Genomic DNA, 14,895 nt, shown 5'->3' on the forward strand with positions numbered 1-14,895 from the left:
TTCTTCACCAATTTCATCCTTCAAATGTATCAATTCTACTCCAGTCTTTCTTTTTAATGACCCAGCTTCATGTATATTTGAGGTGGTGTAGAATACAGCGACATTTGTGCTCCCTGACTCTCTAAAGAGGTGTTGCACAGTAGCTATACCCAATGCATTTGATATCCTCATTGCAGGTTCTCTAAGTAGTGGTTTTGGATCCTAGTAAAATAACATCCTTAATAAATTCAATCTTCCCCAAACCACCCCACTTTTCACGATGCTTTCTATTGATCTAATTGTAAGGGGTCTTTTTTTAAACTTTACATTGAGTTGTAACCCATAATAAAAGCTGTATTACTTGTTCTTTGTGAATAAGCGAAGTTTCACATCCCATAGACTTTCATCGACCAAGGTTTTATCATCTGCATCTCTTGAAGGTTGTTAATGAAACTTCCTCCAACCCTGATGGAATGTTATTTTCTATGAAATCCTGCTTATCTGATTATTTGTTCAGAACATATATTGAACAAGTATGGTTAAAAAGGATACATGCTTTCTTACAGATTATATTAATGATATTGTTTGATAATTTCCATGTTTTCTTAAGTCACTTTTCTTTGGAATGATCCCAAATTTGAATGCCTTCTAGTCATTTGTCCAGATAGCTGTTTTTGCAAATGTATTAAAATATACTAAGGACTGCTTTCAGCACTGCTGCATCAATTTGTTGAAACATTTCAATTGGTATTCTGTGAATCCCTGGAGCTCTGTTTACTGATAATCTCTTCAGTGCAACTTAGATTTCTTCCTTCAACACCATAGGTTCTTTATCATATGCTACCTCTTGAAACAGTTAAAAGTTGATGAGTTATTTTTGGTATTGTCATTCTGTGTATTCTTTCTACCTTTTCTATGTTTGCTGAATCATTCAGTATTTTGTTTATAAAATCCTTCAAGATTATTACTAGAGGCATGATTTTTTCTTGAGTTCATTTAGCTTGATGTAATTCACTATGCCCTTTCCATTTTTTGCTAATTCTAAGGCTTTGCACATTTCACTATAATGCTTTGCTTTGTCTTCTAGAGCTGCTTCATAAAATTTTCTAATCACCTGCTTATTTCACCATTTTCACCATAGTTTTAGTCACTCTATACCCAAGACTATTTCAAAACTGCTTCTTTTACTTTACTCTTTCCTTTAATTCTTACCTTTTTTCCCCTACAGATTACTTCCAGCTTTATTCACAGAACTGCCACCAATCCTGTCCCATTAACATCACTGAGGTTAGGATTAATAACACATAGAATAATTACACTAACTTACAAACGGAGGATAATCACATACTACTAAAAATCATAGTCTAACCAAGAATAATAATTTCTTAGAGGAAGACATGACCTTTTGCTTTCTTTATATGTTGTACTTGATGTCATTCCACAACGAACCTGATGTTTGGTCATTAGTGTTCAATGGTCAAATCTGTTCTTAAATGAGCTTCCACATTCATATGCTAGATACGCCAAGTCACATTATATTGGCTTTTCAGGAAATGTGTTCATTTTCTTCAGCTTCTAACTGAACTTGCATATAAGCACTTATAATCTGTTCCTCAAGCTATCCTTGACCTTGTTTGGGCTGATGATATTGTGTTTCTCTATGGTTTTTTCCCCACAGATATCGCACTACCATTCAATGGGTTCCAACATTTGCTTTAAGGCAGGGTAGACTTCCCTCTTAAGTTTCCAAGATTATAAACATTTATGGAAGCAGAACGTTTCTTCTTTCTTCTACAGAGTGAGTGTTGGTTTCCAAACGGACATTGTGGTTAGCAGCCCAGAGCTCAGTCCAATGCGGCACCGCGACTGTCTTCTGTAGTTATGGTTAGTTCATCCCTGTGTCTTCCACCTGGCAAGATTCACAGATATAATCACCATTTGGGCCTTTTACTAAGAGGCTTTCCAATGCTTTTATGACCAATACCATTCTTTCTATCTACTGTTCTTCTCCATATTTTACATTCCAAACACTGGCCATTAAGAAATGCATTGATTACATGCTTGATCAATTTCATACAGAGTTTTTTTCAATTTTGACATCAATGGCATTAGTGGCCTGTGTACTCATTTTAATAATGGTGGAATTAACTTGTCTTCTTTGTAAATATGTACATATTATCTACATTGAGTAGACTTTGAAATATTGGTGGGAGGGGGGAGCTGGTTTTCTGGAGAAGAAGTTCAGTAACAATTACATATATTTATATAGAGAGATTATTTTTACTTTAGAAGCAGGTAATCCAGTCTGAGTTCAGGCAGGTCACAGGTTAAGCTAGAGGCTTCTCCTAACTTATATTGTTTGTGGGGGCTGATGAACCCATTATCAGTAGGAAGAAACCATGCCAATGTCTGCAGAGGTAGTTCACTCCAAGGTGAGCAGGTTAGACTTTTGACTGGATGAGGTTAATGATTGACATGTCCAGGTCAGTTGGCAAATCAGATGGTATGGCAGATGGCTCCCAAGTTTGGCAGGCAATATAGCAGACCATTGGCTCAAGTCCAAAGAGGCAAAGGCCAATAAGCCATTGGCAGGATCTCCAGACCCAGTAAAAGCAAAGAAGTTTTTTCATAATGTTCACTTATATTGAAAGTGAACCACACCCAAAGGAAATTTCCTTTCAATTGCATCAACCCTGTGACTCTGTGACCAGGGTCCCAGAACTTCATTCCATCGCAATCTCCTTAGAAATGTTTGACTGCTCATAGCAGATCCCTAATGGAATTCCTAACAGAATGGAAATCCTAGCAGATTTCAAACTCCAAATTTGAAGTTAATTCCATTGTGCTAAATCATATATCTTGGAGAATTACTAGGTTTTAACTGCAAAGTACAGACTCCTAGCCCCACCAAGTTAACAAAAAAACTATCAAATCTAGGATATCAATTTTTATGCATTCAGTTTAATATTTTATGACTTCTAAGTTTCCTACCTACATAAATCATACATTCCATGTTCAGATGATCAGTGGATGTTTGCAGTTGTCCCTTCTCATTTTAGTTTATTCCCATCAGCGTGAACATCAGGAAGGCTGTGCTCCAACCATGTGATTTAGGTTGACTCTACTCTGAGGAAAAACCTCTTCCCCATTTTTATTCTGGGTGCACTCCACCCAGAGCAGCTCATCTTTGACACAATACTGACAAAATGTTGCTGCTGTTTACAGTGTTTTCAGAAATGAATTACGTCTGCCTCCTTTGTTAGTCTGAGATCTCCACTGTAGTGTGTTCACAATGGGTGACCTGTAATCATTTTAAATACTTGTTGGGGAGCTTCCAGTAAGCATTGCAGAAATCCCTAGGCCACCACAGTATGAAAATATGAGGAATGAGTAAATCCTTAAACCTTAGAGAGCTATAAAATATGTTTCATAAGTAAGGAAAATCTTACCAAGAAAAAGCTGAGATCAGTGGTCTACTTACTTCTGAGTTCCTGTGATCATGTAGTTGCCATTTTGGTTTTTGCCTGTTTAATGTTAAATAAAGAATATTTAGAATATTTCACATATGAGCATCTAACCATGTATCAAATATTCTATAATCATCTTGATGAGAAAAGTTTTATGGAATTTCTTTCTTTACATTTCTGCAGTTATTTTTCTTGTTTATTTTTAAAGTTAAATATCGATTTTTAGTTATGTTTGGAGGAAAATATTATATTACTTCCAAACAGATTATTTTTCTACTTTTACAAATTGTTAACCATTTTGACAACTTATACAAGAGTCATCTTTTAGAAAAATCACTCACTATTCTACCTTGGGATTCTGTTGACTCACTCACAACAACTTGGGCTTCCTAGTGTTTATAAACTTAATCCTGAGATTTAACTCTCTTCATATACTATATTTGCACTTTTCTATATTTTAACAGATTTTTATGGATATAATCCACATTATTTTCTGCATAAAGATTCACAACTGTGTGTTAGATATAGAAAACAGTATCATTTTCAGGGACCATATATATCAGTAGTGTGTGTGTGTGTGTGTGTGTGTGTGTGTGTGTGTGTCTGTGTGTGTGTCCAACTTGATCTGGTAATAATGAACTGATCCTCTCATTTTCTTCTTTTTTTGAACCATGTATTGAGCATGTATTCAATCACAGGTTATATGTATGATGTATTGATATCAATTTGAGACACATGAATATCTGTGCAATGATAGAGAGAAGGGGTCTAGAGATTCACTGAAAATACTACTAGAAGTGGTACTTACAATGTATGTTTTACTAGATCAATGGTATGTTAGTCTGCGTAGACTAGAGAAACAAATCCATAGACACACAAGTGTATAAGAAAGATATTTATATACAAGAGCAAGTGAACATTGAGAAAACATTACAGCTCAGTCCAGATCAAGTCCATAAGCCTGATATTAGCCCATATGTCTGGTACCAATCTATAAAGTCCCCTTCAAACTTATGAAACACATGCAATGACACTGAATGTAAAAGATCACAGGCCAGTGGGTAGAAAGTCTTTGGATCCAGTGGCATTGTAAACATCTCATTGCTGTCAGGGGTCTCTGCATGGCTTCTCCAGTACCCAGGACTGCATCAGGGTGGGTCCATGTGTCTTGTCAGCTGCTATGTCTTCCAGGGTGTGAGCAGAGAGTCTCCCACCTACAAGGAGGAAATACCGGAATTCCCAGAATCCTTAGAGGAAGGTTATGCCTCATTGGCTATGACCTGGGTGACAGGCTAGACTCCACCCCTATACTCTTCATCCTTAAACTGACATTTATATAACTACTACAAATGACGATAGGTTCCTAGGTAGTCAAAAACTATAATCAACTTATACAAGCTCCAAAGGAATCATGCAATGGAAGAGCAGGTCCTGCCATTGTAATTGGAACACTTGGAAGGTTGACAAGATGTAGTTTTAAGAAAGGCAAAAGTCTTGGCCATAGGAGAGGGATCCGTGATTTTTTTTCTAAAAAAGAAAAACAAAGAGAGAGAGAGAGAGAGAGAGAGAGAGAGAGAGAGAGAGAGAGAGAGAGAGAGAGAGAGAATAAAATATACATTAGCAGAATGGATAAAGAAACTCTGGAACATACAACATGGAATGCTATGAAGCCGTTAAAATGGGTGCCGAAAGCCACGAAACACCTCATGGAGTAGATGGGCCTGCAATGCATTATGCTGGCAAAACTAATCAATCACAAACATAAATATCATGAGACCACTTCTATAAGAATATACACCAAGCCAACGGTAAACATTGTTCTCAGATCATCTGATTGAATCCATCTCCCAAGCAATGAGGTAGGGTGACTGCCTAGTGCTCATGAACCCTATGCACCCCCTTATTTATAATCTTAAAAATCCACTTTGATAAGGGTCCCCTAACTTCAACAGGGTTCGTTTCCCATGATGTGGGGAGATGGAGAAGACAATCAGTTCTTGCTATATGACATTGACTCAAGGTTACCACAAATTAACAGATATTTCACCAAGAATTATTAGTGAACTTTACTGGAAATCCAAGTGAAGAAGTTGGAGGGGAGTCTGCCTGTCTGGGAGAAGGCTATTACACTTCTGCTGGTGGGTAAACTGGGTGGAGCAGCTTGTCATTGGGAAATTGCTCAACATTATGTGCATAGACTCCTAATGGAAGAATAAGCCTGGTATCGTGTTCCTAAGTGGACATTTTTTACACAATTTTTATTCAGCTGTTGGTGTCCCGAGTGTATTCTATAGACAATAAAACTTTTAGACTCTATCCTTTCAAGGTGTACAGCATCCTTCTTCAGCTACAATAGTAGGATCCAAATTTGGAATTCCTACTAATTGACCTGAGGTTTACCTTAAACACACCTGTAGCAGATTAAAGCAGACAAATACCATCCCAAGGATATGAAGGTGAAAGTCACTGGACATTGGTTCAAAATTCTTGTTTTCATATGCAGTACAGCAGCTTGGGGTCATAAGGTAGATATTATCATGGAATATGAAAACAACTAGATATAAAAAACCAAGAAGGAAAATCAAAGTCAGTATTCCTCAAGGTCAAAGAACTGAAGAAAAATGTATAACTTGAGTTGCAATAATAAAGGATTCATGTGTAAAATTTAAAAAATAATTACAAAAATATTGCAAAAAGAGGGAAAGAATTCAGTTTATCGTTTTTGATTGGTTAATATTGAAACAATTCAATCAGTAGTATATGATTAAGAACTATTGGAAGATATCTGAGATTTGTCAACTCCAAGAAAAATCATGAAACTAGATGCAGAAATTATTGAAAAACATCATATGGTAGAAAAGTTTTGGTGATGATTTAAGAATTTCTGCAGCACCACATTGATAAAATACTGCCAGAAATTCAAGTAGAATTCAGAAATGACATAGAACAAAAGATATCATTGCTGATGAGACACGAATTTGGTAAAAATTAGTAGATAGTATATACTAGTATATATTCACATACATTCAGTTATGTGAATCATAACCAATTATTATAAAGAAATATAATGATAAAACACTTACTTGTACTTATGAATAACCTATGCATGGATTAGGATGCAATCATTGATTAGAAGAAATAGATTCTACAAATTTAATAAAATGGGGGAAATGTGACAGGGTTCTTTTCTTTCAATTTACATATTCTAAAATTTTATCAAAAATATAATCTAAGACTGGACTATATTAAAGAAATCTGGTATGAGGATATGTGGTATTGAAAGAAAAAGTTTAAACTGCAAGAAAAACATTAGCCAAAAACAAAACTACAAGAATTGATGAAATACCAATAGATGATAAAGCATTGGAAGTGCTCACTCATCTATGCCAGGAAATTTGGAAGCCAGCTCCTTGGTGAATTGTGCAGAACAGATACACATTTGTACCCATTACAAAGAAACATGACCTAATGGAATGCTTCAAATTATACAACAATACCATTAATATCACATACAAGTAAAATATTGCTCAAGATCATCCAGCAACAGTTGCAGCTGTATATTGACAGGGAGCTGCCAGAGATTCAGGCTGGATTCAGAACAGGACATGGAACAAGGGATATCCCTGCTAATGTGTGATAGATGTTGGCTGAAAGCTGAGAATACCAGAAAGCTGTTTACTTGTGTTTTACTGACTATGCGTGTATGGATTATAACAAACTGTGGATAGCCTTGAGATGAATAAGAAATCTAGAATGTTTCATTTTCCTCGTGATGAACTTGTAAGTGGATGAAGAAACAGTTATGTGAACAGATAAAGGGAATGGTGCGTTTTTTAATCTAAAGAAAGGCACCCATCAGGGTTGTATCCTTTATACCCTACTTACTCAATCTCTATTCTGAGAAAATAATCAGAGAAGCTGGATTCTATGGAGAAGCGTGTGGCATGAGGAGTAAGGCTTAGTAAAAACCTCCAATATGCAAATGCCCCTACCTTGCCTGCTGAAAGTGAGGAGGATTTGAAGCACTTGCTGATGAAGATCAAGATCTGCAGCCTTCAGCATAGTTTACAACTCAATGTAAAAAAAAAAGACTACTCACAATTGAACAATATTAGCAACATGATAAAGGGCGAAAAGTTTTGACATTTCAGGGATTTAATTTGCTGGGATCCATAATCAATGTTCATGGAAGCAGTAGTCAAGAAATTAAGTGACATATTACATTGGGTAAATCTGCTAAATAAGACCTCTTTAAAATGTTGAAAAGCAAGGAGGGTAATTTGAGGAGCGACGTGGGTCTGATACAAAGTATGGTCTTTTCCATTACCTTATATGCATGTGAAAATTGAGTAAGAAATACCAAAGAATAATAAATGAATTTGAAGTATGGTAGTGGCAAAGAATATTGAAAGTACCATGGACTGCCAAAAGATCAAATAAAGCTGATTTGGAAAAACTACAGCCAAAATGCGCCTTAAGGCTACTGTGAAGAGACTTAGTCTCACCTACTTTGCCCGGGCTGTCAGGAGAGCCAATCCCTGGGAAGGACATCATGCTTGGTAAGCAGAGGGGCCGTGAAAAAGACAAAGCCCTAAACAAGCCAGACTGATACAGTGGCTGCCACCATGGACGCAGATATATGAAATATGGTGAGAAGGATCAGAAACTATTTCCTTCGGTTGTACCTAGGGTGGCTAGGAGTCAGACTCACCTTGGTGGCACCTAACATCAGCAACTAACAAAGGCCTGGAGATATGTATTCATAATTTGCAATAGTCATATGGGACTGAGCTTTGCTAGCCCCAAAAGAAGACTCAAAACCCTACTGACAAGAGTCAAAGGCTACAGCCTTCAAAGCAGATTATTTCTGAATGCAAAGCAAATAATAATCTTCAGAACTGAATCAATGAACAATATTGTGATTAACAGCAAAAATTGACGTTTCCAGGCACTTGATTCTTTTGGGTTGATCAATCCATACCCTTGGAAGCAAGCCAAGCAATATTGGGCAACTCTGCAGCCAAATATCTATTTAAAGTATTTAAAAAGCAGCAAGGTCATTTCAATTATCAAGGTGTGCTTTACCCTAGCCATACTTTCAGCCCATGTACATGGAAAAATTTGGACTATGATAAAAGAAACATTAAAAGTAACGGTTGGAAAGGGGGAACTGATTACAAGGATCCACATGTGACCTCTTCCCTGGGAGAGGAACAGCAGAGAAGGGGGGAAGGGAGACTCCGGATAGGGCAAGATATGACAAAATAACGATGTATAAATTACAAAGGGCACATGAGGGAGGGGGGAAAGGGGAGGGAGGGGAAAAAAAGAGGATCTGATGCAAGGGGCTTAAGTGGAGAGCAAATGCCTTGAGAATGATTGGGGCAGGGAATGTATGGATGTGCTGTATACAATTGATGTATGTATATGTATGGATGGTGATAAGAGTTGTATGAGTTCCTAATAAAATGTAAAAAAAGAAAAGAGGAGAAAAAAATGATTAGGGCAAAGACTGTAGAGATGTGATTTATGCAATTGATGTATGTATATGTATGAACTGTGATAAGAATTGTTTGAGCCCCTAATAAATTGTTAAAATTATTTTTAAAAAAGGCTTGAAGGTAAACAAGTGGCCATCTAGCTCAGAAGCAATAAAGCCCACATGGAAGAAAAAAAAAAGTAACATTTTTGAATTGTGGTGTTTGTTAAAAATAAAAGGTGCAGTAGGAATCTGGAAACACAGGGTATCTAGGACAGATGAACCCCTCAACACCAGCGGTGGGAGTGGCAACACCAAGTCAACACCAGCGGTGGGAGTGGCAACACCAGGAGGGAAGGAGGTGTAGAAAGGGAGAATCTATCTCGGAGATCTATGTGTAACCTCCTTTCTGGGAGATGGGCAATGGGGAGGAGGGTGAGGGGAGACACCGGGGTGTGTAAGATAAGATATAATAATTATTTATAAACTATCAAGGGACTAGGGGTGGGATCGGGGAGGGAGGGGGACGGGAAAAAAAGGGAAACCGAGCTGATTCCAGGAACCCAAGTGGAGGGTGAATTATGAGAATGACGAGTGCAACGAATGTATAAGGGTGCTTTGCTCAATTGATGTATGTGCGGATTGTGATAAGAGCCTTATGAGCCCCAATAAAAAGATTTAAAAAAATATATTGACAAGCATAGACCACGAGCTACCAGAATGCTATTGGAAACGAAAATTGTCAGAGGCCATCTAACTTACATTGGATATGTCATCATCAGAGACGAATAGCTAGAGGGAATTCAAAAATATTTTGCCTAGCAAAATACAGGTTGAGCAACTAGACGGAGCCCCTCACTGACATGGGTTGATACATTATCAACCACCAATGTAGTCAATATAGCAATGATCCTAACAATGGTAAAACACCAGACAGTGGTTTGTTCCATTATACCTAGGGTTATTGTGAGTTAGAATTGACTTGATGGCACCTAATAATCCTTTTATTAAGTTTACCTAACTGAAATAGGTCTCCTAGTGAGGAAGTAATATGTTCACAGTTACTCAGAGAAGTGGTAGAACTGAGAATCAAAGCCAAAAGTTCTGAATCTAAAATTCTGCTTCTTATTCCATGAAGAAACTACTGAATGCCTACTATTATTATTTCCGAAGTAAAGTTTTTGGATATAAATATTCTGAAATCCTTAATGAATATGAAATGTTTTAACTTAAGATGCCAGACCTCAAGTTGAACAGGAAGTAGTATTAAAAGATCAATTAATTTCGATGCGGGCAGCGCAGCTCGGAGCCCAGCAGCCGCAGTGTCCCCACGTCTCGTCGGTCCAGCTTCGGGCGAGGGCTCTGCACGGCCTTCAGCCACACCGGGCGCATGGCTATCGAGGCAGCTTCCTCGACTCTGGCCGTCAGGGCCATGGGCCCGGCCGTCACCGGCTCCTACGGGGCCTTCTGCAAGGGGCTCTCTCGCACCCTGCTCGCCTTCTTCCACCTGGCCTGGCAGCTGCGCATGAATTTCCCGTACTTCTACATCGCGGGCTCCATAATCCTCAACATCCGCCTGCAGGTACGCATCTAGAGCGACCATGGCGGGGCGGGGGCGGGGCTGCCCTTCGGTCCCGGCCGAGTGGCGGACTCGTTGGCGACCCCCAGGGGCAGCGGGGCGACTGCGGGGACGCTGCGCGATCTCGCGAGATGTCGTGGAGCCGCCCCGGCCACGCCCCGCTTGATGCCCCGGATGACGCCCCGGTTGATGCCTCGATGACGCAGAACGGCCCCTGCGCGGTTCCCAGAACACGGAACCCTTAGATTAAGACCCCCCCCCCCCCCAAATATCTCAGACGTCATCCATCCATCCATCAAAATAGGACGGACTTAATGTGAACAAGGGCGCAGGACACATGAAAGGCTACTAGATTTTTCAGAAAAAAATAACGGCAAGCGATGGTCAGAATTAAAATGAGCGATCGGTGGACTTCGGGAATATTGGATTGGATTGTCAACGATACCTGGAATGACCAAGAAGCCGAGGATGATAGAGATGTCGTGGACAGGATATAATTTCTCCCGCAAAAGAAAACAATGTCAATTAGACTGAACAAAACAACTAAAGCCACCAAACAGGCAGTCCTCAAAACCAAAAACATAACATGCCGCAGGATTTTGAACAATGGGAATGTAAACAAACAGATTCTATTTCAGTCTCCCTTTGAATGGTAGTAATTGGACCAAGACGTTGAAGCCAAAGAAGAAAATCCAATCAAAGACAAAGCTTAGTATTCATTTTTACTATTTAAATACTGGAAATTAAGATTTTCCTTTTTTTTTTTTAACAGAATACAATTGTGGTTACAAACTAAGAATACAATTGTGGTTACAAACTAGAGTGCAAATGTCATTGTATTGTTGGCAGTTGGGCATGCAGGGGGAGAGGGGAGACCGGTAACTGTCCTTATAAAGCGATAATTGAAGTGATACTGTGTGTTGAAAAGAAAGATGTATTTTTACTGTTTAAAGGAATCAAAGTAAGAAATCAATGTCACTGTATTGGGGAAGGAGGGCCTGAAGTCAATAGGAATTGCCTAACGAAGAAAGATGAAGGGAGATGATGGGAGAGTACCTGATATATTTGGATTTAAAGAGATTTTAGTTTTTCAAAGAGTGTAGGTGAATTAGTGATCTGTACATTTAAAAACTGAGGCAATTATGAGCCCTTCTCAAAATGAAAAGTTCTTTAAAATTACACTACAAGCCTCAACTGTGAATAGTAGTAGTCAGTGTTCGATGCCATGGAGTCGGTTCGAACTCGGCCATCCTGTGTACAGCAGAAGAAACACTGCCAGGTCTTGCTCCCGCCCCACAACCCTTGCTGTGTGAGCCCATTGTTGCAGTCACTGTCAATCCTCATTTGAGTGAAGTTGACTCGTGTCCCTGGTGGTGGAGTGGTTAAATGCGAGGCTGTGGTGCCCGCTGGTCTTTGGTTTGAACCCACCATCGCCTCAGAGTAGAGCAAAGAAGTGGCAGTGGGCGGCTGTAGAGGTAATGCCAGGGAGACACCTGGGGCCGTTGGACTCTGCCCTGCAGAGTCACTATGCATGGGAATATGCTCAACCAGACCAGGTGTATTTCTTTAACCACTGAGGGACGTGTCATGGGGAGTTGATTCAGACCTACTACAGAAAAGTCAAGAAATCAATGTCAACAAGTTGGTCTTGAAAACAGAGGTCACCGATAAGCAGTTAAGAGTTCAAATTGGTTGTGCGGAGAAAGGAAAGCAGAAATTGGGTAGGGAGAGGCAGGTGACTGCTGTTGGATTTTTTGAACTGTATATGTCTTTGATTAAAATTCAATACATCTCCTTTTCATATTCTCTCTAGATACTTTATGTGTACAATGCTAGTTATGAGCCACAAGAGTAGATTAAGTTTTTCATTCAAGCAGACCTCTGTAGTTTTGTAGTCTTATGTGAGTTTATTAATCTGCCTGTTAATCTATCTAAACAGTTTCCTCAACTGTTAAATGTCTATGTGAAAATTAGAAATAACCCTGCCTTAGTACGTGGTAAACTAATTGTGTGTGTTACTACAGACTGCCATATTGAACTGTGAATAAAATTTACACCTGAAAAAAAATGATCAATTAATTTCAAGGCTGGAAGAATGACTAAATTTTAATTTTTGGTTTTACTTACTATAGTTCATAACCCCAAAACAATATATACACAGCATGTTTTTGGAAAATATAGTATTATTACAACTTTAACTTTTGATTAATCTAGCAGAACTTATCTCCAGGCTGCCAAAATTCCTTATTAGATGAACCTTTTTTGATTTATTTTATTTACGTTCAAAGTGACATTTCAACAGAAGTGTCTCCTCTCATTTCACTTTCCTTTGACATATCTGTGACTTAGAGAGCAAGAGGTTTCTTGCCAAAGACTTGCAATATTGATGGTGGAGGAAAGGGAAAAAATTAAACAAAACAAATAACCCTGTAGATAGCAGATTGCTTTTTTTTTCTTTTTGTGCCAATTACTTTGAAATACTGACACTACTTAAAAACAAATTTCCGATGTTTGGCAGAGAGAGTGAACTAAGAGATGTATGACTACTGTCTACAGGACATTGAAGTTGGATGATGGAGGGATGACTGAACTTTCAATAGCATTCTGATTTTTCCTCCCTCAATGAGTAATTTAGTAAAAGAAGTTGCTGGATTTATTGGGTGAGGTGATGCTTATACATTTTAAATTGACCTGTTGTAGGAATAGCTAATGTGCTACATACTAATACTTTGGATGAATTTCCATTCTCTTTCTTATTTAATAGAAAATGGTTCAAATTTTAAATAAAACTGCTTAGAGGTTTTTGTTTTTTTTTTTAAGGGATCTACCTTAAAAAAAGAAAAGGAAAAAAAAACTGCCACCACCAATAAAACATAGCACTAACATTGAATGGATTCTAACTCATGTCCACCAAAGGAAACTGCTCGTTGCATGTTATGGTTGCAGATAGACTTCCTTTTTCCATTGAATTAGCTGGTTCATTTGCATTGCTGATCTAGTGGTTACTAGACCATGGCTTAACCCATTAGACTACCAGGGCTCTTTTCTAGAGACATCGATCAATAATTTAGCCTCAAAAATATTCTATTAACCCCACCCATGTGTTAGCTTTTTGTACTATGGTGGTTTCCACGTTGCTGTGATGTTAGAAGCGATGCCAGAGGCATGTCAAACATCGCAAGGGCCATTGTGTTAGCCCTAGTTGGCTAGAGAAACAAATCCAGTGAAATTTATATATGTATAAGAAAGAAATTTACATCAAGAAGTAATATGTATTAATGAAGCATCCCAGTTCAGTCCAATTCAAGTTTATAAAACCCAAATTAGTCCATAATTTCCTCTTCAGACTGACATAACCACATGCAAGGACACAGGCTACAGGGAGCTCCAACGGGTAGGAGCATGGATCCAAGGTCAGTGGCAACATGACTTCAGGATCAGTGGCAGAGAGTGGATGGGGAGAGAGAGGAAGAGGGAGAGATAAGAAAGGAGAGAGAAGGGAAGGGAGAACCTTCTTGCTCCCATGGTCCTCCTTATGAGAAGGTCACAGGCCCAAGAGAATAACATTGATGGAGGAGTCTCTGGTAGTTCCAAACTGCAGACCTTGCAAACTGCAGGCCAGTTGGAAACCACTGTGTCACTAGGGCTCCTTCAGGAGTGTCTCCTTGGTGTCAAATCATCATACACCACGATCATCCATGCTGGACACATTGTATCAAAGGTCTCAGATTAGGACTAGGAAGAAGGACCTAGTGATCTATTTCTAAAACAAACAATCTTTTGATTACTATAACATGGTGTGATACAGTATCGGAAGATGAGCCCCTCTTGTTGAAAAGCATTTAAAATACACCTGGGAAGAGCCGCCTCCCAGGAGTAGAGTCGTCCTTTGTGACTTAGATGGAGTTAAACCTGCAGGGACCTTCATTTGCTAATATGGCACAATTCAAAATGAGAAGACACAGCTATAAACTTCCATTAATAACAGAACATGGAGTGTAAAATGATGGATCCGGGAAAATGGGAAACTGTGAAACATAAAGGGAAGGAACACTTGAAAATCAATACCCTAGGCTTGCTGTTGTTAGGGCCCTCATGTCAGGTTCAACTCACAGCACCCCCATGTACAACATTCTAGATGTTCGTGAGCTGGAATGGAGGGGGCCGGCCATTTGGACTTGGTCAGTCAGATCTTGGGAATGACAAATTGAAGAGAAAGGGCCTCATGGAATTGTCTAAAGGGACAGCTCTAGATCTCTTTTAAAGACAGTGTTGTTAGTGATAGGAGAGTGCCCAAATGCCTGAAAGTAAGGCCGGTTCATACAGACATTATTCAAATGAACACACCACAACAAATTCAAAATTTACCTTGTTTCCAACTTCAACATTTT

General features: G+C 38.8%; 1 protein-coding gene across 1 annotated transcript; it reads left to right on the forward strand.

Annotated features, from left to right (window-relative positions):
• Window positions 1-10,315: 10,315 nt before the first annotated feature.
• Window positions 10,316-10,519, forward strand: LOC142461673 (small integral membrane protein 10-like protein 1). The gene has a single exon (XM_075563617.1). It carries the CDS (start codon window positions 10,316-10,318, stop codon window positions 10,517-10,519), a length of 204 nt encoding a protein of 67 aa, XP_075419732.1.
• Window positions 10,520-14,895: the final 4,376 nt, after the last annotated feature.

Source organism: Tenrec ecaudatus, chromosome 11 (assembly GCF_050624435.1).
Source record: "Tenrec ecaudatus isolate mTenEca1 chromosome 11, mTenEca1.hap1, whole genome shotgun sequence".
Lineage (NCBI taxonomy): Eukaryota > Metazoa > Chordata > Mammalia > Afrosoricida > Tenrecidae > Tenrec > Tenrec ecaudatus.

Coding starts and splice junctions, on each gene's coding strand:
- LOC142461673 (XM_075563617.1), top strand. CDS start 10,316: ATGGCTATCGAGGCAGCTTCCTCGACTCTGGCCGTCAGGGCCATGGGC.